Genomic DNA, 26,457 nt, shown 5'->3' with positions numbered 1-26,457 from the left:
CAGCGCTGGGAGGGGCATGCCCCGCCCCCGCCGGGCTTGAGTGGAGTGTTGCGCCCGTGCCGCTAGCGCTCTGCGCTTTGGCGCCCGCTACTGCTCTGCGCCCCTAACCCCGCGGGGCGTCGTGGACCAACATGGGCCTGGAAGAGGAGCTGCTGAGGATCGCCAAAAAGCTGGAGAAGATGGTGGCCCGGAAGAAGACGGTAAGGCTGCAAAGTTTGCAACGCAATCCCCGGGCCATGGAGGAGCGACCCGGCCAGCCACGGGTTTGGTGGGCGTGCCGGCCGTGTGCCCGAAGGGAGCGCTCGGGACTCCGGACTGGAGGCGGGTGGCAGGCTGCCAGGCAGGGGAGTCCCGCGCTACTTGCTGGGCACTTAGGGGGTGTGTGTGTGTGTGTGTGCGTGGCCAGGTCTGGAGAGGATTGTGAAGCCCCCTCCCTTCCCCCGAGGCGCGACTGGTGCAAGTCAGTGTGGACAAATCGGGTGCATTCGTGGGCTACCTGCGCTGTGCAGTGAGAACGTGAGGAGAGACACGAACCTGGAGCGAGGATTTTGAGAGTGCAAGGTCGGAGAGCTGCAGGCACGGCGGGAGTTGGAGGAACAAATTCTGATTGACTTGAAAAAGATCAGAGAAACTCGGGCTGAGAAGGGGCCGCCGAGCTGCATTTGCACTCCGCCACCCGGGAGTGGGCCTGCGAGACCAGAGCGAAGGGCCTTAGCTGGGGGTGCCAGGAGTCTGTTTGCAACTTTTTCCTTGGCCACGGGATGGGGCCCTGGCTGGCGGAGGTGAACAGGTGCGGGGCGGGGGGGCGGGGAGTGGGGGAGGAGAGGATGAGGCCTGGGCTGCCCCAGCGGGAGAGGTGCGCGAAGGAGAACTGTGCCGGGAGGAGGGTCCGCAGCCCTGCGCGAGGGTCCCTGATCGCTCAGTTCCAGCAGCGCACGTCGAGAGCCAAAAGGAAAGTTAATGTTTGATCTGTCTATCTAGCGATCTTTGCCTCAGGCTGGTGGCTGACGCCTGTGCCAATTCTGGAGGGCGTGAACAAGGAGGGAGGGAGGACAATGCTGGAGGGAGAAGACAGGGGACCCGGTGGATAAGGCCCTCCACGCCGACTCGCCGCGGGGTTCTTTTCTTCTCGAAGTGTCTTGCAATGTGTTACACCGGGACCTGCATTGCGCCAGTACATTCCAAGAAAGATGAAAAACGCTGGGGTCCGCGAGGAGAGGTTTCAGAGCCCGGAAGAGCGACTGAGGCCTGAGGAGCCAAGGGGGTGTCAAGCATCCTGGAATAGTTGCTGGGCAACAATGAGATGGTGGTGTTGGTACAGTGTTGAGAGCTGCCGTTTCCTCGTCTAAGATGATTGAATTCCTGGGGAAGAGCATCTCGGGACCGTAGAGAGGGGTGAGGAGTGAGACAGGTTTGCAAAGCCAATGGCAGGTCAGAGACAGGTGACTGAGGTGAGCGAGGCTTGCTTCTGCATGGCTGGAGGGGAAGCAGAAAGATGCCTCTCACCTGCACCGCCCAGGCTGCAGTTCCTCCCTCAGCTCCCATCCTCCGCTGAGGTGCTCTGGGCCACCCCCAAAGTTGCTGGCAAAACCTAATCTCAAGTCACAGGACACTTCTGCCGCTGGAGATGGCAGAACCCAACTAAGAAGCTGAGTGGCACTTCAGGTAGACAGGCTGTCTAAGCCTAACCCCTTGCTCACCCCAGACACTTGGATGAGCAAAGGAAGTCTGGACTTCCAGGTGAGAAGGATTAGGGGTAACAGGAAACTCAGGAGGCTCTGGGGAAGACAGCCAGGTTGGGAAGCTTAAGGGGCCTCCTACGGCTTAATTCTTTTACAGCCCTAGGCCAGCCACTGTACTTTTCTTCTTTGGACCTCGGTTTCCTCTTCTGTGAAATGGGAAGAGGTATTGGTGCCTCTTGGGAATAAGGGCCCGTGGAAGTGACAGGGCTGTCACCAGGAAAGTGGTGTGTCTGGCCACAGAGTCCTTACAGGACAGAGCCAGTGTAGAGCTGCGTCTGTGCCTGGAGTCTGTGCCTGGACTCTAGCAGGGTTTGGGTAGGCACGGAGCTCTGGGCTTCGGCCTGGGAAAGGCGGGCCTGTACAGAGAGTGAAAGTGGACCCGCCCAGTGGTGGTTAGTCCAAGAGAGAATTGCTTCCTGCAATAAGACAGCGTCCACGTTGCAGCTCAGGGCTGGAATTTATTTATTCAGCGACTCGGGGCTTTGTCAGATACTGTGAGCACGCACCAGCGAAAACAGCATGGAAGAGACAAGCACCGTGTACAGCTATACCTACACACAATGACACATCAACAGAGCCACACACATGCCACCCCGCAAGCCACTTCTACTTGCCTGTGTGTGAGATGCGGCTCCTGACGCTATCTATCAGGACAGGCCTGGTACACTCACAGGACAGTGTGAGTTAAATAAGAATGCCCTGAAAGTCGACAGGGTGGCTTCACCGGGAAATGCAAAGCCAGCAGCAGCCTCATTTATACTTTCAGACATCATCACACAGGAACAGAGAGAGACGGGGGGGGGGGGGGGGGGGTGTCTCAGGCTGCATCCTCGCGACTGCAGAACTGTACCAGAGAGACTGTTCGCCATAGGACAAGCGAGGCACACCCAGCCTGATGGGCAGGCAGCCTTTATGAGCCTGCCTACACGGCAAACTCACGGGCAAACTTACTCCTCAGGATGACCCAGTCATAAAGAAACAGGTACTCACTCGGTGGTGAGATGCAAATAATTGAGCTCTGGTTACGGGATTTTCAGGTAGCTCGCAAACTGTTAAACATAGACATTTGAAAAACATTAAAATGCTTATAATAAAAAGAACCCCTCACACAGGGCCTCCCCTGCCAGTTCTGCCCCACATCAGGGACCAGGGGTCGGGGGGAAAAGAACAACAAACCTTGAACTAGCAAGACAACTCAGTGGGTAAAGGTGCTTGCCACTAAGCCTGTTGAGCTGAGTTCAGAACATGTGGTGAGAGACAGCTGACGACACTGGGCCATCTTCTGGTCCGCACGGAGGCTATGCATGTGCACGTATGTATGTACACATACAATAAACGTCAAAGAAAACCCGGTTCAGAAATAGCATGTTGGAAGCTTGAGAGTCATCGCTGAAGGAGTATAGCTAATGCTACGAGTCAGGGTGTTCTCCTGGGAACTGGCTGTTGGTATGCACCATCATGTAAGAACCCGTGTTGGTATTCTACGACTGTATGTATTGGCAGATCGGTGCCTCAGTAAAGTATGTGAAGCTCCAAGGCCAGTGTTCATTCCAGCCTAGGTTTTTTTGTTTTGTTTTGTTTTGTTTTGTTTGTTTTTCCCCCTGAGACAAGGTTTCTTTGTATAGCTCTGGCTGTCCTGAAACTCACTCTGTCAACCAGGCTGGCCTTGAACTCACAGAGAGTTCTACTGCCTCTGCCTCCTGAGTACTGGGATTAAAGGCGTGTGCCACCACTGCCTGGTCCAGCCCAATCTTTCCAAAGCTTCTTGGTTTCCTCTTCTATAAATGGGTTAATAGTTCTGTAAAAGTGGAATAGTAAATAGGACCCACTTACCAGGGGCCTTCTGAGAGGTGGGTAGGTGGTTTGTGTGTTTTTGAGACAAGATCTTATATACAAGGCCTGCCTCAAACTTGGTACATGGACTGAGAATGACCTTGAACTTCTGCTTTCCTGCCTCCACCTCCCAAGAGCTGAGATTCTCCTTGTGAACTACCACCCTGGTGTTACACAGTGCTGGCTCTAAGCTTTGTGTATAAGCAAGCACTCTCCCGCCTAAACTACTCTCCCATCTCCTCCTTGTGAGAAGTCAGTGGACATTAAGGACTTAAGTGCTCCAGCACATAGCAAACCTTTCCCTAACATCAAGCGTGGAGCCGTGTTCCTCTGAGTTCATAGACACACCCGTCTGCAGGTCATTCTGGAAACACTGAACCTCAGTGCGAAGGGAGGCTAAGGACTAACAGAGGACAGCTCATAGGATGTGGTCCAGGTCCTGGCAAGGGGAGGCTGGGAACTGGAACCAGGCAAGGGACATACAGGACATAGTTCGTGTTCCTCAGGGGACTAATCTGAAGATAGCCAGGGCTGGCTTCTAGACACTAAACTTGCTCTTAGCCAAAAAGCTGAGAGGTGGCAGGGCCGGCCTCTGGGATGCAGGTGCCAGGAAGGAGAAGGCTAAAATGGGCTGAGGGTGTGTTGGGGACCTGGCAGACAGGTTTTCAACTCCAAGCTTCCTTCTTTCTCTCTTCCTGCTTTCTACTCTGTTTGATCTTTTAAAAATATTTATTTTTTATTCTATGTGTGAAAATTTTGCCGGCATGCATGCTTATCTGGGCACCGCATGCCTGCAATGCCCATGGAGACCAGAAGAGGGTGGTAAGTGATGAGCCACCCTGTGAGTGCTGGGAACTGAGTCCTCTTAAAGAGCAGCAAGGGCTTCAGCCACTGAGTCACCTCTCCAGCCCCTGTCTCGTTCCATCTTGTGTTTCTATACTCAGAGAGCGGCTGATGCCCGTGCAGAACTCTAAGGTCTTAGAGATGAAAGCAATTCTCGTTATTCAAGAGGAGTGAAATCATTTGTCCATAAAAAAACTCAAAGGGAAGGGCTGGGAGCACTCTAAAAGCTGAAGCAGGAGGATCACAAGTTCAAGGCTAGCTTAGGCAAGGAAGATCTTGTTTCCAAACAAATCCTTGAAGGTAAATGCCCATAGGAGTTGTCTTGGTAGGAGTCCCACGTTGAAATGACCCGAAAGTTTTATCCACCGGATTTTTACTATGTACCAGGAATTCTAATTATTTTATACCATTAGATAAACAGATATGCATGGCAGAAAAGTTACTCAGTAACAAAAAGGAGCTGTGTGTCCTGTTCATCTAAGGCAGTATGGATGGATCTCAGAAACAGTAAGCTAGGAAAAGAAAAAAGATGCTTACGCTACACTTTTGGAGCAGGGTTTGAGACAGGGTTTCTCTGTGTAACAGTCCTGCCTGTCCTGGAACTCGCTTTGTAGACCAGGCTGGCCTCAAACTCACTGAGATCTGCCTGCCTCTGTCCACCGAGTGCTGGGATTAAAGGTGTGCACCACCACTGCCTGGCTTGTTTATGCCACACTTTTTTTATATAAAATACTTAAAATGGCCAGGCATGGTGGCACAAGCCTTTAGTCTCAGCTTTTGTGAACTTGATGCAGGAGAAGCCAACTTGAGCTACATATTGAGCTGTTATAAAACATCCCTAAGAATACAAAGTCTAGGGGCTGGAGAGATGGCTCAGAGGTTAAGAGCACTGACTGCCCTTCCAGAGGTCCTGAGTTCAATTTCCAGCAACCACATGGCGTCTCAGAACCATCTGTAATGAGATCTGGTGCCCTTTTCTTGTATGCAGGCAGACCACTGTGTACATAATAAAAAAATACAAAGTCTAGAGTTGGGCATAGTGTCACACACCTTTAATCTCAGCATTTAGGGGGCAAAGGCTGGTGGATCTCTGTGAGTTTAAGACCAGTGTAGTAAAAGAAAAGGGGAGGGGATGCTGGAGAGATGGCTCAGAGAATAAGAGCACAGGCTGATCTTCCAGAGGTCCTGAGTTCAACTCCCAGCAACCACATGGTGGCTCACAGCCATCTACAATGAGATCTGGTGCCCTCTTCTGGTGTGCAGGCATACATGCAAGTAGAACACTTATACATAATACCTTTAAAAAAAAAAAGACCAGTGTAATCTACATTGCAAATTCCAGTACAGTCAGGCTGTGTAGAGAGATCCTGTCTCAAAAAACAAACAAAACAACAACAACAAAGTCAAGGTTGGGGAGATAAGTCAGTTGGTAAAGTGCTTAGTATACAACCACGAGGCCCTGAGTTCAAGCCCCGGCACTCACTGGAGACAGCTAGATGCCTAGAACTCATGGTCCAGCCACGCCTAACTGTTGAGCCTGTGGTCTTGTTGAGAGAGACTGTCTCGAAAAAACAAGGCGAATATACCCGAGGGAAAAAATACCCAAGATTAACTTCTGATCTCTACCACAAGCACATGCCTATCACGTGCATGTCACATGCACATAAACAGACACACACGTCACCTGTAGCGGTGCAAGGAGAATGTTGGTTGTGTAATATCGGCGGTAATAGGAGGCATACATTACAAAGAACCTGAGGGAATTTCTGAAGTGATGCCGTGTTCTTGGTGATGATGGTTTCATGGGATTATACGTGTGTCAGGACTCAGAGGCAGGCTAGAGAGATAGATGGGTTAGTGCATCAGGCACTTGTTGCCAAGTCTGATAACCTGAGTGTGATCTCTGGGACCCACGTGGTAGAAGGAGAGAGGCTGCTCCAACAAGTGCCCTCTGTTCTCCACACATGCACCTTGGCAGACACATGGCCTGCCTTCCCCCAACAAGATAAATACATGAGGGCTGGAGAGATAGCTCAGCAGTTAAGAGCATTGCCTGCTCTTCCAAAGGTCCTGAGTTCAATTCCCAGCAACCACATGGTGGCTCACAACCATCTGTAATGAGGTCTGGTGCCCTCTTCTGGCCTGCAGGCATACACGCAGAAAGAATATTGTATACATAATAAATAAATTAATTAATTAATTAAAAAAAGATAAATACATGAAAAAATATCTTTTTTTTTCTTAAATGTTTATTTTATGTGCATTGATGTTTTGTCTGCAGTATGCCTGTGTGAAGGGGTCAGATCTTGGAGCTATAGACAATTGTGAGCTGTCATGTGGGCGCTGGAAATTGAACCCAAGTCCTCTGGAAGAACAGTCAGTGCTCACAACCACTGAGCTTTCTCTCCAGCCCCCTGCCCCAATATTCTTAAAGTACCAATTCAGGACTCCTAGCAGTTGGGAGGCAGAGGCAAGCAGATCTCTGAGTTCCAGGACAGCCAGGACTACACAGAGAAACCCTCTCTTGAAAAAAAAACAAAAACAAAAAATATCATTCAGGGGAGCTGGAGAGATGGCTCAGTGGTTAGAGCTGGAGAGATGGCTTAGTGGTTAAGAATGCAGACTGCTCTTCAGAGGACCAGAGTCCAGGTTCTAGTACCCACACTGGGCAGCTCACAACCACCTGTAATCCCAAATCTAGGGAATATGACATCCCACATTCACACGCACATACTTGCCCAGAGACACATGAGCAAGACATACACATAATGTAAAACATACGTGTGGGGCTGAAGAGAAGACTCAGCAGTTAAGAGCACTGGCTGCTCTTTCAGAGGACCCGGGTACAGTTCTCAGAACCTATGTGATGGCTCACAACCATCTGTAACTCCAGTTCTGGGGGGAGTCCAATGCCTTCTTCTGACTTCCACAGGTACCAGGCACACATGTGGCACACATACATGCATGTAGACAAAGCATACATTTAAAATAAATTAAAATGTTTAAGTTATGAAAATGAATACACATAATTAAACATTTTTAAATTAAAAAAACTAAAAAAAAAAAAGACCAACTTAGGGAGATGGTTCAGCTGATGAAGTGCTTGCTACATCAGTTTGAAGACTGGACTTCAATTCCCAGCACCCATCAGCTGTCAGCCTGTACTCTCAGCATGAACAATAAATAGTGACTCCATTCTGAGGCAGACACAAGACAGGGACAAAGGGACATGCTGGGCAGAAAGTGAAGCAGAGGGAAAGGCTAGAACTCAGTGGAGGGAGGCACAGTGCTCTGAGGCCAACCTTTCCCTCCTCTTCTCTTCTGTGTCCCCACGTCTGTCCTTGGACCACACATCCGTCGGTTCTCCCCAGAGCCACAGCACTCAGAGAGTGGCCTGCAGCATCACCTGTGACCCAGTGCTCTTCTTGTGACTTCCCACAGGAAGGGGCCCTCGACCTTCTGAAGAAGCTGAACAATTGCCAGATGTCCATCCAGCTGCTGCAGGTGTGGGGGCCCCTTGGGGTAGCGTCTCTGTGGGAGGGAAAGACCCTGTGGAGGTTTCTGAGACATGGAAGTGGGACATGGGGAGCATCTCTTGAAGGCCAGTTCTTTCCCAGGTTTGGGGGGTCAGAGTCCTTGGGTTTAGGGAGAAGGTGGTTTCTTTGAATCTCTATCCAGAATTAAGGCCTGTGGGATCTAAGTGGCCCGTGACCCAGGGAGAGGGGGATGTCTGTCCCCTTGCTTTCAAATCCTCCTTAGATTTCCTGCGTACCCCCAAACTTTACCAGAGACTTCTGGCCCCGAAAGACAAACAGAGATCTAAGATATGGCAGCCAGAGGTGGGTCTAAGTCAAGACTTTCTCTCAACATATCTAGTGGACTGCAGATGGGGCAGGGTCCTAATTACAGCCAACACCCTCTCCACCCCAGCTCTACACCAAAGTTCCCGAAAATATAGGCTTGGGTCTTAGTCAGGGTGGTGGGTCAGACCCTAGTTCTACAATGGATGACTCAGAGTTAGGGCACGGATCCTGGGGAGGTCTAGGTTGGAGGGAAGTGATGGCTGAGCTGACGCTCCCTCCAGAAAGAGTCACTGGTCCTGTCCGTTCGCTCCCCTAATCCTTTCCCCACAGACCACCAGGATTGGAGTCGCCGTCAATGGAGTTCGCAAGCACTGCTCAGACAAGGAGGTGGTGTCCTTGGCCAAAGTCCTCATTAAAAACTGGAAGCGGCTACTGGGTGAGAGGGGGTGAGCTGCTAGGAGGTGGTACTTCTCAGCATATGGAAGAGGACGCTCAACTTGTGTCACTGAGTTATTCAATTAGTGACATGTGACCCCTGAATTATGGAGTTCATGGTGTTGTGGGCACAAGTGTAGGATCTATATGTAGCATCTAACCTTTCTTGTATGTGTCTATATGTTTCTGTTTGTGTACATGTATGTGCACATTGCCTGACTCTGCATTGATGGGTGTACTTCTATGTTCATGTTCCCATGTGAGGTATACATGTTATATATGTGTGTATATGTGTATGCATGTGTGTACATGAATGCATATATGTGTATGTGAATATGTGTATATGCATGCATATATGTGTGTGTGTGCGTGCGTGTGTGTGTGTGTGTGTGTGTGTGGTGGGCATGCATGCGACTGGCCCTTTATTCTCCAGTGCCCAAAGTCATGCAGGGCTGTCCTGAGAAGGTGCTGGGTGGAGAGACAATGCCACTCTTTCATTTACAGACTCCCCCAGAACTGCCAAAGGAGAGAGAGAAGAAAGAGACAAAGCAAAGAAGAAAGAAAAGGGGCTCGGCTGTTCAGACTGGAAACCAGAAGCAGGCCTTTCTCCGCCAAGGAAGAAAGGAGAGGGAGAGCCCCAAACCAGGTACTTCTTTCCTGGACTGAAGCGGAGGGGTCCACGCTTGTCTCTTTCTCTATCAGCAGCTGTTTAGAGAACTTCTGGAAGTCATACAGCCCTCAGAGGTGGATATTAGTGTCTCCCCCAGTGCTCACCCTGGGGTCTTTGGCTCAATCTGACTGAGTCACACGGCACTGGCTTCCCCTAGAAAGGTGAAGGGGTGGGAAGCATGCCAGCGATGCAGCCCTGGGGTTGCTATCCTTGATACACTCACAGGAGCCAGGCGCAGTGCACATGACTGTAAACACCTCACTCAAGAGGAAGGAGCAGGAGATCATGGGTTTGTGGCTAGCCTGGGCTACATAGCAAGATCACTGCCTCCAAAACAAAATAAAAACAAATAGGGATTCTCCCAGGAGCCTGTACAGCTGTTCTCTAGCCCTTCGGGAACAAAGAAAGAAGACCACGATGGAAGCGAGAACCCCTGTTCAGAGGGGCCCCCGTGTCCCCAGCATCGTGCCAGTCCTCTAAGCAAAGCCTTAGTGTACGACAAGAGCAGTCACCACTGACAGGATCCTCAGCTTGAAAGCTGTGGCTCTCTGCTAATTATCTGGAGTCTGTTTGCAGCGTTTCCTGTCTAGACACACTTTACGAACCAAGTCATTTGCGCTGGCAGTGATGTTGCCTGGTAACCCAGCCCACATCCCACCTTTGTCAGGTCTGCGGGGCCAGTGGGGCCAGGGCCTTGTGTGTCCTTTGAAAAGGGGAAGTAATTCAGTATTTACTCAGCATCTGTGTTAAATCACCTGGAAACAGGGGATCCTGGGAGTAAGGACTTCCCAGATCCCACAGCTATTGAGAGGCCTCAACTCCATGCCCGTTCCTCTCGCCTACCCTAGGTGGTGTTCCCCAAAGCTGTGTGCTCTGAATAAGACACAAATGCCACATTTATCATGGTAGATTAGAGATTTTGTAGATATGTAGATGCGGCATTGGGGAAGCTGAGGCAGGAGGATAGCTTGAGGCAGGAGTTGGAGGCCAGCCCCCATTTCAAAAGAAAAGCTTTCAAAAAGTGACTACATCTTCCTCAGTCCCTATAACCCGAAAGTCTTCTAACTTCCCGGGGTTTATCTTTGGCCACCTGTTAGTTAGTAGGTTGGTGGTAGATAATGTCACACTGCAGATACATACCTTCAGAATCTTTCTTTTTTTTTTCTTTTAATATTTATTTATTTATTATGTATACAATATTCTGTCTGTGTGTATGCCTGCAGGCCAGAAAAGGGTACCAGACCCCATTACAGATGGTTGTGAGCCACCATGTGGTTGCTGGGAATTGAACTCAGGACCTTTAGAAGAGCAGGCAATGCTCTTAACCGCTGAGCCAACTCTCCAGACCCTTCAGAATCTTTCAAATGCCTCAATGCACAAACTTAAAAACGCGTGTGTGTGTGTGTGTGTGTGTGTGTGTGTGTGTGTGTGTGTGTGTGTACACATGTGGAGGTCAGGGGAAAGCTTCTAGGAATCACGTCTGTCCTTCTCCCTTGTGGATTTGGGGTATCAAACTCAGGTCATCAGGTTTGGCATCTGCCCCCTCCTCTCCTCTTTCTCCCCTCCCCTCTCCTCTCTGCCTCCCCTCTCCTCTCTGCCTCCCCTCTCCTCTCTGCCTCCCCTCTCCTCTCTCCCCTGTCCCTTGTGACCTCTCTTCATAGTGCCAGGGATGGAACCGAGGGCCTTACCTGTGCTAAACCAATGCTCTAACACTGAGGTCCAGCCCAGTGCAGCCTCACACACAACTCTTCCCTGACTTTCATGGAGGGCTGCTGCATAATACATATCACAAGGAAGTAAGTTGTTCAGTATACCAGAAAATGGGAGCTGTGGAATTAGGAGAATTAGGTAAGATGAGGGTGCCATTGACAAACAGGAATTTTATAAGAACGGTGAGAGGAAACCGGGCATTGGAGAGCGGAAGTTGCTCGGTGCGTGTGGAAAGTGAAGGTGTTTTTACCTCTGACCTTGTCATGCTAACATCATGGTTACAGGATTTGAGTAGATTTTCTTTCCATCTTTTTTTTCCCTCCTGGACATTGTTTTCTTATAAGACTATGCATAGGGCTGGAGAGATGGCTCAGTGGTTAAGAGCATTGCCTGCTCCTCCAAAGGTCCTGAGTTCAATTCCCAGCAACCACATGGTGGCTCACAACCATCTGTAATGAGGTCTGGTGCCCTCTTCTGGCCTGCAGGCATATACACATCCAGAATATTGGATACATAATAAATAAATAAATATTTTTTAAAAAACTTTAAAAAAAAAGACTATGCATAGCACACGCCCAATCCTGTCCCCTGTTGTATTCACATTCGTACTCAGCTCATCTACCTTCCGCCATGCCTCTGTTCTTCTCCTCACCTCCTCTATGGCCTGCAGGGGAGGCTGAAGCCCACCTCAGTCTCTCCAGCTCCAGACCCATAGCAACCCCAGGAGCCCAGCTGTCTGGCAGCAGGAGAGGGGCCTGCTGAGAATTCTTAGGAGAGAATTACCTACAGGGTAGCATGAATGTTGCATTGCTGCAGGCATCTGTTCCCTCCCTTGGATTGCTGTCCGGTGGGGCTGGGCACTTCTGGACCTCGCTTTCCCTGGCCGCTGTGGCCCCAGGGAGGGTATCTCATCCTCCGCCCAATGTGCCTTGCCCCAGAGGTCCCTCTCCCAGGAGAGCAGAGCCGCTGCCAGCCTACAAGACAGCATCAACTCCAGTTTTGTGTCTTTCAGGAGAGACTCTGTAGACTCCAGGTCGTCCGCCACCTCCTCTCCAAAAAGGCCCTCAATGGAAAGGTAAAGGAAGCTGCTGACTTCTCCCCTGGCCTTGTTCATCAGGATGGGGTAGGGGTGGAGCTCTGCTCAGGAGGGGAAGCCTGAAACAGGAGAAAGGTGGAAACCCCAGACACTATGTTTCCTCCAAATCCTAGGACCTTTGGGTATGAATGCAGGCAGGTCCCTGTCACTCCATCACTGATTACCATCCCCAAGGTCAAGCTGAGCTCAGTAAGGACAGTCAGGGCCCCATAGAGAAGCCCAGTCTTGCAAACCAACCAACCAAACAACCAAACAAACAAAACGGTGTTTTGGAGATGGAGGGATTGATATAAACTCAAGGCCAGCCTAGGCTATATAATAAGAGGTAAGGAAGCTGGCTATGCAGTTAGTGGGGTCATACTTAGCCAAGGTTGTGTGAAGGCAACCTGACAGAGCAGTGGCAAGGAACACTGACTAGAATCTGCAGGAGCAAGCTGGAGGAAACAATGCATGGATGAGTCCAGTCCCACACAGGTCCTTTAGAAACTGGGGCCACTGGCTTGGGAGTAGCATCACCAGAGTTATCAGGCTTGCTCTGGTGGCTGCATCAGAGTGGGTTGCAGGGCTCAGAGCAGAGGAGAGAACAGCCAGGAGGTTGCTGGGATGATCTGTGGCTCAGATCGCTTTGATGGTGATGGAGGTAGAAAAAGGAATAGATTGAAGATCTGTCCTGGAGTGGCATTTGATGAATGATTGGATGTGGGATGTGAGGTGTGGTGATATTTTGTTTGTGTTTTAACAAATGAAACTTGCCTGAAGATCAGAGTGCAGAGCTAAACCACTAGAGGCCAGGGAGTGGTGGCACACACATGTAATCCCCAGACTCGGGAGACAGAGGCAGATGTATGTGAGAGCATGTGTTCATGTATGTGTGGGTGCATGTGATGGGGTCAGAGGACAAGTTTGTGGAGCCAGGTCTCTCTTTCTATCCTTATATGGATTCTAAGGATCAAACCTAGGGCCCAGGCTTACGTGCCCATCTCTCTGGCCCCAGTCTTCCAGTTACTTTGATTGGTTGGTTGTGTATGGACATACATGTGGAGGTCAAAGGGCAGCTTGTAGGGGTTGCCTCTCTCCTCCCACTGTGTGAGTTCCGGGATGGAACTCAGATTGTCAGGTTGTCAGGTTTGGTGGCAAACAACCATCTCATCAACCCACAGTCTTCCAGTTTTATGTGTTTTTGTTGCTGTTGCTTAATTTATGTGTATATGTGTCTCCTTGCTTGAGTTTATATGCACCATACATGTGTAGGAGCTCAGAGGCCAGGAAAGGGCATAGGTTCTCCTGGGCCTGGCGTTACAGGTGCTTGTGAGCCATGCTGGGAGGATAACAGACCCTCTCTGTAAGAAGAGTCAGGGCTCTCGACTGTCAACTCATCTCTCCAAGGGTTCCAGCTTTTAAGGAAAGCCAAACATTCATAGTCTTCATGTGACATTTCCAATTGTAAATATTGGCCACGGGTACAGATTTTTCTGGGACACAACAGGACACAGTACAGAGGTCACACATCAAAAATGCTAGCTTGGATTCCTTGGCCCCATAGCTTGGATTCAATGGAGTGTGCATACCGTGCAGGGGTACACAGGAAGAATGTCAGGGTGTGCCTCACAGAGGAAGGAGAGTTCGAGCTGGGAGTTGGCCTGCTTACTCAGAGGGCAATGTCAGGAGGACCCTGGGGAAGCAGTGCAAATGGGAGGCAGCAGGAATGAGCAGGTGTTCTGGGGATGGTGGCTGTAACCCACATGCACGGACAGACACACACGCACGCACGCGAAGGGCTCCATGGTAACAAGAGTTTACGGAAGTTGCATTCAGCTCAGGTGCCTTTATTCTTGACTTTAGCCAGGCAGCTTCTGCACACTTGCAGTAACTGAGTTGTCCTCAAGGTGGCAGGCAAGATTTTCTAAGAGCAGGCACTAGTACTGGGACTTGGAGGAAACTGGCTGACCCGGGAGCAGAAGGAAGGTGCAGCAGCCCAGCGTGGTGGTGCACGCCTTTAATCCCAGCATTCAGGAGGCAGAGACGGGGATCTCTGTGAGTTTGAGGCCAGCCTGGTCTACAGAGTCAGTTCCAGGACAGTCTCCAAAGCTACACAGAGAAACCCTGTCAAGAAAAACAAACAAAAAAGAAAAAAAGAAAGAAAGGAAAGTGCAGATAGATAAATGCACCTACCCCCGGGCTTCACTGATGATTCCCTTTCTGGAGTTTGGTAGTTGCTAATGGTATGAGCAGGACTGCCTAAAATAGCCCAGATACAAAATCTAGGTAACTAACTGGGCGGTAGTGGCGCACGCCTTCAGGCAGATCTCTGTGAGTTCGAGGCCAGCCTGGTCTACAAGAGCTAGTTCCAGGACAGGTACCAGAAACTACAGAGAAATCCTGTTTTGAAAATTTCAAAAAAAAAATTAAATAAATAATAATTAAAAAAACTAGATAACTAGGTCCTAGCCAAGCTGAAAGGCATGAAGCCAGGGTCCTACCAGGAAGGAGGGGGACGTGCCCTGCCTGGGAAAGGAGACTCTCATTTCTAGACACAGTGAAACGTGTTGGGGGAACTGGAAAGGCAGACAGCGCTTTCCCGTTTGACTCAACCGCTTGGAAATTGGATGGATGACTTCAGACTTCCTCAGTTTCACTTGGTGCGACTCGCTCTACTGATCTCTAAAGTGGAAGTAATTTTGACTCCTTAAGGTCACTGTGAGGGTCAGATGGTGAGATGGGAGGCCTGGCATTGCTACCACCCCACCCCCACCCCCGGCAAATGTGGCATGTGTGACGTTCATATACAGTATGAGTAACCCGATTATTTTTTGTGGGAATTTTCTTAGATTCCTTTAGACAGTCCAACAAACCCATAAGATGGGTGCTACTGTTAGTCCTATTCCACAGGTGAGAAGACATATCTGGAAGGTAAAGACCCCACCCAAGGTCATAGAGCTTCAAAGTGGGTGCACCAGGCTTTGGAATTTACCTCTGAAGCTTAGATGTGGTGTGTGTGTGTGTGTGTGTGTGTGTGTGTGTGTGTGTGTGTGTGTGTGCGAGCGCGCACGCACGCATGGTGGCACGCACATGGCAAACTTTGGGGAATTGGTGCTTTCTTTCCATCATGTGGGGTCATCAGGCTTGGTAGCAGTTGTTCTTCATCTACTAGACCATCAAAGCCTGTTTGGTTTTTTTTAAAGATGTATTTATTTTGCATACAGTGTTGTGCCTGCATCCAGAAGAGGACACCAGATTTCATTATAGATGGTTGTGAGCCACCATGTGGGTGCTGGGAGTTGAACTCAGGACCTCTGGAAGAGCAGCCAGTGCTCTTATCCTCTGAGCCATCTCTCCAGCCCAAAGCCTGGATTCTTTAGGGATTGGGAGATTGGCCCTCACTACGTAGTCCAGGCTAGAACTCATGATTCTCTTGCCTCAGCCCCTTGAGTGCTGAAATCACAGGGATGTGCTACCACAACCGGCTCTGGAGCTTGTATTCAAACTCAGAGCAGGCATTCCAAACATGACAGCTGTCGTCACTGCCTGCTCTAAAGCCCTGTCCTGTGCGCTTCCTCTACATCAGTGGTCGTAACCTTCCTAATGCTGTGACCTTTTAATACAGTTCCTCAGGTTGTGGTGACCCCCCAACCATAAAATTATTTTTTTTTAAAGATTTATTTATTTATTTTTATTCTGCCTCCATGTATGCCTGCATTCCAGAAGAGGGCACCAGATCTCATTACAGATAGTTGTGAGCCCACCATGTGGGTGCTGAGAATTAAACTCAGGACCTCTAGAAGAGCAGCCAGTGCTCTTAACCACCAAGCCATCTCTTAAAATGGTTTGTTTGTCTAATGTCCACTGTTGATTGTCACCCTCAGATCTAACAGCAGCAGATCTAAAGCGGAAACTCCCAAGACTCCCAGCAGCCCCTCAACTCCCACATTTGCTCCCTCTGTGTGTCTCCTGGCCCCCTGCTATCTCACAGGAGACTCTGTCCGCGACAAGTGTGTGGAGATGCTGTCAGCAGCCCTGAAGGCTGAAGGTGAGGGCATGGGCCGGGGGTGAGGGAGGAGAAGCAGAGATGAGATGCCATTTATTTACTTACTGACATTTTGAGACAGGGTCTCCAGTAGGGATCCAGGTGTCATCCTTGGCAAAGTCACACAGGATTGATGTCTGTTTCCTGATCTCTTTTTAGATGATTTCAAGGACTATGGAGTCAACTGTGACAAGCTGGCCTCAGAAATAGAAGACCATATCCTCATGTCGTATGGGGCCAGGACTGCCTGGACTGTCTAGTTGGTGGGATATGGGAGCAGCTCTGGGAACAGCTCCCTGCTCTGCCCTTGAACGAGAGCTCCTAAGTGAAGCTCTCATTGCTGTTAGGTCTTTCCCTGCCTCTTGGTGGGTTCCTGGGTTTATCTGGTTGCAGGTGATGCACCGGAGGCCCGGGGAGGCTCTGTCAATGCCAGAGCTCCTGCAGCTGACAGAGCTGGGCTTTGAACCCTGAAAGTATGACTGCAGAACCTGAGGGCTTAGCTGCTGTGCCAAGCGTTACGCACACCTCAGCTGGTCAAGTCATTGGCTGCCGGGTCTGAACAGACAGAGGGCAGCCTGCTTCGTGCACACTGTTCCCCTCCCTCCTCTGATGGGCGCAGCTCCCGGAGTGCACCCTGTGATGCCATCAGGCGGGCACTGTGTCAGGAAACTCCCAACCATCCCTGTGGTGCATGCAGCTGTTCTCATTGTATACACAAGGAAACTAGGCTGGGGACTCCAAGGTACCACAGCTGGATTGAAGGCCTTGGTCTATGGTTCTATGTATAAGAAAGTACATTTTATAATAGAATCTCACTGGGTACCCCTGGCTTGGCAGATCTCTCTCTCTCTCTCTCTCTCTCTCTCTCTCTCTCTCTCTCTCTCTCTGTAGACCAGGCTAGCTTCAAACTCACCAAGATCTGCCTGCCTCTGCCTCCAGAGTGCTGGTGTTGAAGGCACACAGCAACATGCCTGGTGGGTCCTGTGTGCCTATGCTTTTTAAAAAAAAAAAAACAAAAAAACAAAAAAAGAACACTACTATTTATTTATTATGTATACAATAGTCTATCTGTGTGTATGTCTGCAGGCCAGAAGAGGGCACCAGACCCCATTACAGATGGTTCTGAGCCACCATGTGGTTGCTGGGAATTGAACTCAGGACCTTTGGAAGAGCAGGCAGTGCTCTTAACCTCTGAGCCATCTCTCCAGCCCAATGCTTATACTTTCTATGTACTTTCCCCACTAATTTCACCTCCTCACTTTCCACCTTTTTTTTTAAAAAAAGTAATTTATTTTCACTTTATTTTAGATGCATTGGTGTCTGATCCCCTGGAACTGGAGTTACAGACAGTTGTGAGCTGCCCTGTGGGTGTTGGGAATTGAGCCCCGTGTTCCCTGGAAGAGTAGCCAGTGCTCTTTTAACTGCTGAGTCCCCCCCCCTTTTTTCTTTGTTTTGTTTTGTTTTTGTTTTCCGAGACAGGGTAGCCCTGGCTACCCTGGAACTCCTCTGTAGACTAGGCTGTTCTCAGACTCAGAGATCTTCTGCCTCCCAAGTGCTGGGGTTAAAGGCGTGTGCCACCACCGATCCCCTCCTGATTTTCTTTGCCCTGCGGAGACAATGGAGATGACTTACTGTAATTCAGCTCTACTATAATAGAAGATTTGCTTCTTAGGGAAAAGGGTTGCTTGCCATGGAAAGGATGGTGTGCTTTTCTCTCCCTGCAGACAGAGGTTTGCATGTTTAGATGAAGTGTGGGATGAAGGGGCCAGAAACTCTGGGGGAATGAGATGTGTGACTGGGTCTGCCTGGGAGGCCAGGGATCAGACTGCAGGCAGCTAGCTTGCCTGTTTCCGTCTCCTGCCTAAAGCCAACCTTATTATACCCCAGCATAGCCTCTGGTGGTTTCTGTTAGCCATTGTTCCATAGGTTATCCAGCCGTACCTCCACAGACCTTGCATTTCCCAGTCTCTCAGCAAATACATTCTCACATTTTCTGTTAATTCAGGATCCCAGAGCTTCGGGGTCTTAGGACTTCATCTTCGCTGTCTCCAGGACAGGCAGTGGCTTCCAAAGCGAGTTGGGTGGCCTGGTACCTTGTTCCACTTCTGTCTTTCTTCCTCGTTTGCTTCCTCCATTGTCTGTCCCTCTTGTTAGGAGAGGAGCTAAAGCCCGAAAGCTGCTTATTAGCTTTTTCTCATAGCTAAGGGAAGTCTGAATACAGGGCTCATGTGCTCTGTATCCCTCAAAAGATCTGGCCTCTGTGGAGTAACCCTGAACTAATATTGCATGGGTGAGAGGCATGGGTGTGACCTTCTGAAGGATCCCCAGGGTTTCCAGGACTGCTTTCCTCCTGATTGCCCCAGTGATACTGGTGTGGGCAGGAGGAATCGAAGAAAGGCTGGTGTTCCTAATCGTCCTCTCATTTTCACAGACCCACACTAAGAACTTTTGAATGGCAGTGTTAAACTCAGAGTTTAAAACTCTGGCTCCCAAAGGCTTAGTGGCATATTCTCTTATTTTCATACTAATATCTAGATGACATTCAAGCAAAAATGGGGCAAAAGCCACGACTCCACCTCCCTTCTTCCAGTTCCTGGAAGTCAGCTGCTCCGCTCTGCGTGTTGCCCTGGTCTCTGTCTTGGCTGTGCTTTTTCCTAGCAACAGCTTTGTCTTGCTTCCTTCACTTGGCTCAGGAGACCAAGAAAATGAGTCTGGCCGCTGCAGCCCTGCCCTGTGTCTCCAGCGCAGGAAGGGGAGGATCTGGGCTGCTGGGCTTGGACAGAACTGTGGTCTGTGGCCAGGGGTGACTTCCTGCCCATGAGCGAACAGAGCACTGCTGTTAAAAAGAAGCCTGGCTTGCAGCCCTAACCCCACTAGGACTTTGCCCTCTGACTTTGAGCAAGGACCTGAACCCTTTCCAAGTCTCAGTTTCCTCATCTACTTGTGGGAGAAGTAACCGTCCAGTCATTCCCAAAGTGGATTCCTGGGACAAAGAGGGAGGGAGAGCTCTGAGCAGACACTGTGGGAGAGTCTGGAGGTGCAGTTTGGTTGGCAGAGTGCTTGCCTGTAATTCTAGCACCTAAGAGATAGAAATAAAAGGATTAGAGAGTTCTAGGCTATCCTAGACTACAAGAGACCTTGTCTCGAAAGAAATTGGAGGTGGCAGAGGAGAACAGGACGGCCCACTGGATTTTGTTGTTGTTTTGTTTGCTTTTTGGTTTTTGAGGTAGGGTCTCTGTAGCCCTGGCTGTTCTGAAACTTGCTCTGTAGACCAGGCTGGCCTCAAACTCACAAAGATCCGCCTGCCTCTGCCTCCCGAGTGCTGGGATTAAAGGTATACATGACCACGCTCAGCTTCCAGGGGTTTTGCACTTTTCAGAGCCAGAAACATGTGGCTCATGGCCTTTTCCTTTGTCGGTTGCTCCCCCAACTCTGTGGTCATTTCAAACTAGAGGTTACCCTCAGTATTCTCGCGATAGCAATTCCCAGATGTGGGCTTGTTCCAGACCCCACAATGATAACTCCTTGATGCCGCCCAAGAGCCCTGTTTGTTTGTTTGTTTGTTTGTTTGTTTGTTTGTTTGTTTTTAAACAAAAGAGGGAACTGAGGACTGAAGTTCTGGGACTCACCTGAGGTGCAGGGAAGATTCAGACACAGTAGCATGCCTCTTCCTGGAGTCCCTGATACCACAGTGCTTGCTGTAATCTGCCCTCTTGGAGACTGTTCCTGGCTCTGTTATCTGACTGATCACAGAGCTCTAAACAGATGCCCATTAAGCAGAGGTCACAGAGATGACCCCTGATCCCTGGAGCAGGCTCCTGTTCCCACCATTCTCCTACATAGATGGCAAAATGGCCCTTGACCCAGACACATATCTACCAGGAACTCAAGAGCACAGACATGAAGTACCGGAATCGTGTGCGCAGCCGCATCAGCAATCTGAAGGACCCCAGGAACCCCAGCCTGAGGCAGAATGTGCTCAGTGGGGCCATTTCTCCAGGGCTCATCGCCAAGATGACAGCAGAGGTGAGGAGGATCACAGGGCCTCGGTGCAGGGTGCTGACCAGGGCCCTCCTGCTGCCCAGCTCTGAGAGCAGTGGCTGTAACTCTAGGGACACAATCTAGGTGCCCTTTAGTCCAGCCCAGCCTCCACCAGCTCATACTCTCATTGGACAGATGGGTACCCACACATCTCAGACCCCGCATCTTGGAAAGATCGTTGACACATCCTTGGGCGTGATTAGCTTCCAGAGCTGCCAGGGGACTCCCTATCAGTCTTCAAATCGAGAAATGAAGAGACCCAGAGAAGGCGAGAGGAAATGTGTTAAGCTCCTAAAGACTGGGTGGGATTTAGGGTGTTGTGGTGGTCCAAAGTAGAGGAGCATGACGCATGTTCTGTGTATAATGCGCAGAATGAGTATCTGGGATGTGTGTGTGATGTGGTGTGTGGTATATATGATACACAGAAAGAGTGTATGTGGTGTGTGTGACAGGTGCGTGGATAGGATGTTTAGCGTGTGGGTGTGATATAGATAGCTCTCTGTAGTGCAGGTGATGTGTGGCATGTTTACGTGTGTGATATGTGATGTGTGTATGATGTGTAATTACCACAAGTGTACCATGGCATGACTAGGTGGTATATGATTGATATGAATGTGTGCTTGCCAAGTATGTTCAAGTATGTGTTTGATCCCCAAGCTAGGCGTGGCTCACCCTGTAAACCCAGCACTTGGGAGATGGAAGCAGGACTATCAGGAGTTCAAGGCCGGCCTGGGCTACATAACAAGTTCAAGGACAGTCTGGGATACAGGAAACTCTGTCTCAAATAAATAATAACAATAAAATAATAATTAGCCGAAAACAGGCCTCCCTCCCTATGAGCCTTGGCTGCCCTCTGGTCCACACACCCACTTATAACTAGTGCTCCACCTGAGTGGGTCTGCCCAGCTTTTCTATGGCAGAGGCTTGAAGGCTTGTACTCAGAGATCGGCCTGAAGGGGTTCAGTGAACAGCGGTCAGACAGAAAAGGGGAGACACTGGATGGAGCTGATGCTGCATCTCCAGAAGGATCATGGACTCTGGGTGTGTCTGGGACAGCTGTCTGAGGTGTACGTCCACAGTGATTACAGAGACCTGTGACCCTGGTTCCTGTGGGGATCTGCTGGATAGTGTAGCCTGTAGGTCATGGTTCCCACCAGCAGACGGGCCTAGAGAGCATTGGGTCCTAGCTGGAGCAGGCACTGGTTAAAGCCCAGAGTGGAAGGCTATGGGACATGTGTGAGTAGCAGTCAGTTCAGATGCCAGGACGGTTTGGCTGAGGCCGAGGCCTGGCAGACAGGGTGAGCACTGTCCTAAAGGAATGATCCCACAGTACTAACTCCGGCTATTAGTACCTGCTGCTGCCCTACACAGTCCCAGCTGACCTTGACCCAGCTAGAACTCCCAGGTTGGACATTCCAGCCAGGATGGAGAGGAGACTCCTCTAGGACAGGCCTTTCCCAGGTCAGGAAGGACCAGGAGGGGCCAACGTCTCTCCCAGCTCTATGTTCCTAACCCAGTATAGTACTTCCCTCTCAGCTCAGACTCTAGAAACCTAGCAAAGGGTAGGCTCCCCCACCCACCCTGAAACAGACCCATTTCTCTCCAGGAAATGGCCAGTGATGAGCTGAGGGAGTTGAGGAACGCCATGACCCAGGAGGCCATCCGTGAGCACCAGATGGCCAAGACAGGCGGCACCACCACTGACCTCTTGCGGTGTAGCAAGTGCAAGAAGAAGAATTGCACCTACAACCAGGTGGGCAGAGGTGAGGTGGAGTGGGGCGGGGCCGTAGCAGGGGGAGCAGAGAAAGATGCCCACGGAGGTGCTCAGGGGATCGGAAACCGAATGCTTCAGGCCACTGGGTGAATGACAAACTTGAAGATGCCGCTTCGGTGACTGGTGGTTTTCTGGAGAATGTTCAGATTGCGGAATGAGCTGCCGCTTGTCCATGGAGCAGGGCTGGTGTGTCCTGTCTGTCCCGAAGTGAGAGTGAGCCCCAGGCCCCAACTTATACCACACTGTCTTCCATGAACAGTGCTGGGCACAGAGTTCAGGAGCGTCACTTATGCTGGAAGGAAGCATAGCAGTGTGAAACCCAGCTCCTCAGCCCATAGTACCCAGGTAGACCCATGGCAGGAAGGCTTTGAACTCAGATTTGGACATTTCTTTTTATCATACTTGGTTATTTTGAGATAGGGCCTTGAATTTACTTTGTAGCGAAGGCTACCTTGGAATTTCTTTTCTTTTTTTTCTTTTTTGTTTTGTGTTTTTGTTTTTGTTTTCGAGACAGGGTTTCTCTGTGTAACTTTGAAACCTGCCCTGGAACTCGCCCTGTAGACCAGGCTGGCCCAAGACTCACAGAGATCCACCAGCCTTCTGAGTGCTAGGATTAAAGGTGTGCACCATCACCGCCCAGCTACCCTGAAATTTCTGATCCTTTTTCCTCCTAAGTGCTGGGATTTCATGTGTGCACCACCATGATGAGCTTTTGGGTCCAAGCCTTTCTGAGGGAGTCCAGTCAGCTTCTCTGGTGATGACTAAGGGGGTTCCTGAGGATGAAGATACCCAGGAACCATAGGAGACTAGGGTGGGGATGGGAACAGACCTTCCCCCAAGTCCCAAGAATGGCCTATTGCTAGGTTCTGTCCTTAGAGTAGCAATATTGATTTCTAACTCATATTTAGTGATTCTAGAACTCTCTTCACTTCTCTATCTGCTCAACAAGCAAAATTCATCAAGAGTAGCCATACATGGTGGCACATGTCTGTATTTCTATCACTAGAGGAGTATGAGACAAGAGGACAGGATTAGGGGGTGGTAAAGCCAGCCTGGGATACATAAGGAAATCTGTCTGAAGGGGAAAAATGGGTTAGAGAGATCATTGCTCTATCAGAGGGTCAAGTTCAGATCCCAGCACCCGTATTGGATAGTCCACAAATACTTGTAACTCCAGATTCAGGGGATCTGATGTTCCCTATTGGCCTCAGCATGCACCTGCATGCATACACACACACAGCATCTCTTTAAAAGACAGGGTTGGGAATGTAGCTCTGTTAGTAGATCAGTGGGGCATGGGGTGGGAGCCTGTGTGAAGCAGTGGTTTGATCCCCAGCACCATAGAGACCAGAAGTGGTGGCGCATGCTAATCCCAGCACTAGATAGGTAGAGGGGGTGGGCTAGTGAGATGGCTCACTAGGTAAAGGTGGTTGATGCCAAACCTGATGACCCAGATGGTAAAAGGAAGAGAATCAACTCCTGTACATTGTCCTCTGACTTCCACACATGCCGTGGCATGTGCAGCCACATACATACACACAAAATAAAATGTAATAAAGAACTTTTTGAAGAGAAAAAGGAGGATCAGAAGTCCAAGGTTATTTTTGGATACATAAATATGAGACTTTGCCTCAAAAGTGGGAAGGTAATATCAGGAGCACTTTGTCCTCAGTATCCTGTGGCTACAGTGGAATATAATCACCCATTTTATTTTCTGAAAAGTTCTCTTGAAGGGTTCCAGTTCTGGAATTGGGGGACATCTGTGGAAACTCCTGTGCTCCTCCGTGTCCGTTCTAGACAGGGTTCTGGGTACTTGCGTGACGTTGCCCTTCAGAAGTGAGCTGCTCAGCTAGCAATGTTTAGTCTATCCTGCAAAAGCCCACGCCTGCTCTTCCTCCTTACCGCTGCTGTGTGGTGACAGGCTGTGCTATGCTGTGCCCCCTGACAGACAGCTGGAGGCCCATAACAGCAGAGGGCTTGGCCCCCACTGCTGATCCCAGCAGACACCACCAGGTTGCCTGTAGAAAGAGTTGGAAGGGCAGCTGAAACTCCAGGGTCTTGTGATGGAAACCCATGTCTCTGAACCTGAAGAATATAGAGGACTGGATATGGGGAAACACAACATAACCCAACCCATCCCAGTGATCTGCAAGCCCCCTTTCCTCTCTGAGTCTCAGCCACTTGCAGGGTGACAATAGGCAAGGTGATTTCCCAGGTACCTCTGGCTCAGACAGGCATGTCAGATACAGTGTGTTCTTGGGGGTGAGTCTGGGAAGGCTTCTTGTAAGAGGTGAGGCTTGGAGCAAAAGAAGAGAAACCGGTTCCGAAGGCTCGTCAAGAGTGCAAGTACAAAGGCCAGGCTGAGGCAGGGGGATTCTGAGTGAGCTGACGGATGCCCAGAGGAAAAGAGATTATACATCCATGTCAAGGAGATTAATCAGTGACAACCTGTGGGATTTGAATTTACATCTGAAGACAGTGGGTGCCATAGTGGCCCTAAGCAGGGGATGACCTTATGAATGATTCTTCTCTCCGTTAGGTGCAGACACGCAGTGCTGATGAACCCATGACCACCTTTGTCTTATGCAACGAATGTGGGAATCGCTGGAAGGTCTGTATGCGCGTGTCTTTCCCCCTCCCCGTCATCCACAGATGCTCCCTCCATAAGGAATAGTTTACCTACAGACAGGAAGAGGGCCCCATGCTAGCAGGCGGGGGGCTCACCAGCCTGCAGCACAGTAAGGGTGGCAGGGAGTTACTGGGGAGGGAGTGTTAGTTCGGAAGGGCAGTAGCTGGAATGGGTGGCGGCTCAGAGTTTATTACAGGGTGAGCAAGGCTGTCTGTTGGACGTGAATGGGCTTGGCTTCCTAGGGACCAGAGGGAAGGGAAACAAGAGCACTGTGCATTCAGACCAGACCTCTGTGAAACACTTTCACAGAGGCTAATGCCCTTTAACCTGGCCACACGTGGCTAAGATGGGCAAGCTGAGCCCTGTCACAGTAGAGTAGCCCTGAGGTGACCTGAGTGTCCTGTCCTTCTTAGGAAGCTCTGGAAAAGGCTTTTCACCACCGAGTGCTGTGACCTAGTGGCCTGGCTCCTGCAGGGACAATGGTCTGGTTTTCAGGGGTGACAGCCAAACAGAATCCTCCCAGATACTCTTTGCTAGGGGTGTGGTTCAGGCCTAGAGCATGTTCTGATATGAATGAGGTCCTAGGTTTGATCTCCAGCAAAACACATACACACACATATTACCATGGCCTAGCGAAGATCAGTGTGCAGTAATACAGGTTGCTATGGGTAAAGGGTATTCTGTCTGCTCCTCTGTGCCTGTTGGAAAAGCAGGACCCGAAGGAGGTTACATCTTGTCTTCTGACAGTGTTTTTAGTTAATGTCCACTGCCATGTGGGAGAGCTAAAGTCCAACCAAGTGGTCTGTAACCACCATGTTATTTTTTTTTTGTCGTTTTGAGTCAGGGACTTTCAATGTAGCCCTGGCTGTCCTGGAACTCCTTACACAGAGCAGGCTGGCTTCAGACTCACAGAGATCCACCTTCCTCTGCCTCCTGAGAGCTGGGATTAAAGGCAGGTAGCACCATGTCTGACTGTATCCACCATTTTGTCAATGAGACTCAATGAGACCTCTTACACTATTACCTCTTGGTTTTATAGTTCTGCTGACTGAATCACCCACCAGGATAACAGTGGGCAAGGTGAGGAAGATCAAGCAGCAAGCACAGACCATGTGACCCGGAACAACAATAAAAATTCAAATGAAAGAAAATGCTGAGCTCTGGATGAGACTGGGTTTTCGAGGAGGTGTGTGGGGTGGGGGGAGGAGGTGCCAATTACTAATCCGACATGAAAAAGATTGGTTCATGGGTGTGATGCTTACCCCAGCACCTACACAGAATGTCAGCATCAAATCAGGAGTCTTATCTTTGACATGGCGTGGCAGAGCTTTCGTTCCCTCTCCCCTACTGAAAAATAGCAGATTGGAGCTGGGAGTATAATTCAGTGGTTGGCCCTGGGCCCAGCATGGAGTAGATCCATCCCTTTATAGAGTAGAGGGGAAGGAGAGAAGAAAGGAAGGGGAGTGGTGGGTAATACCAAGCCTGGCATGGTGATATTTGCTTGTGATTCCAACTGCTTGGGAGGCTGAAGATGGTCACCTGAGTTTGGGAGTTCAAATCCAGCCTAGGAAACAATGAAACCCTGTCTCTTATTTTTTTTTTTAATTTCATTTCCGTTTTAGTATTTTACTGTATTTTGAGATTAGGATCTCGTATAACCCAGGATAGACTCAAGCTCTGTGTGTAGTTGAGGATGCATTGAACATCTGGTCCTCTAGCCTCCACGTTCAAGACTTGGGGTCCTAGGCCTGTGCCACCGTGCCCAGTTTATGCTGGAGATTGAACCTAGGGCCTTATGCCTGCTAGGTAAGCACTCTACCAATATAGCTACACCCCCAGCTCCAAGCTCCATCTTTA

The 26,457-nt window shown here is 49.9% G+C and overlaps 1 protein-coding gene across 3 annotated transcripts; it reads left to right on the top strand.

Moving 5' to 3' along the window:
* The first annotated feature begins 24 nt into the window (after positions 1-24).
* Positions 25-25,751, top strand: Tcea3 (transcription elongation factor A3). 3 transcript variants are annotated; one of them, XM_085690483.2, is made up of 11 exons: positions 25-200; positions 7,860-7,922; positions 8,552-8,657; positions 9,161-9,302; positions 12,049-12,111; positions 15,996-16,159; positions 16,316-16,377; positions 20,033-20,182; positions 21,804-21,950; positions 24,511-24,582; positions 25,640-25,751. In XM_085690483.2, the coding sequence occupies exons 1-11, from the start codon at positions 132-134 to the stop codon at positions 25,646-25,648; spliced, it is 1,047 nt and encodes a 348-aa protein (XP_085546609.2). In that variant the 5' UTR covers positions 25-131; the 3' UTR covers positions 25,649-25,751. The 3 variants fall into 3 exon arrangements, with proteins under 3 accessions (XP_085546609.2, XP_087763140.1, XP_085546610.2); XM_087907014.1 differs by lacking the exon at positions 25-200 and adding an exon at positions 415-561; XM_085690484.2 differs by lacking the exon at positions 25-200 and adding an exon at positions 641-790.
* The last annotated feature ends 706 nt before the right edge of the window (positions 25,752-26,457 follow it).

Source organism: Myodes glareolus, chromosome 6 (assembly GCF_982192425.1).
Source record: "Myodes glareolus chromosome 6, mMyoGla1.1, whole genome shotgun sequence".
NCBI lineage: Eukaryota > Metazoa > Chordata > Mammalia > Rodentia > Cricetidae > Myodes > Myodes glareolus.
Note: the sequence above shows the minus strand (reverse complement) of the source record. Positions and strands in the feature narration are given on the sequence as shown.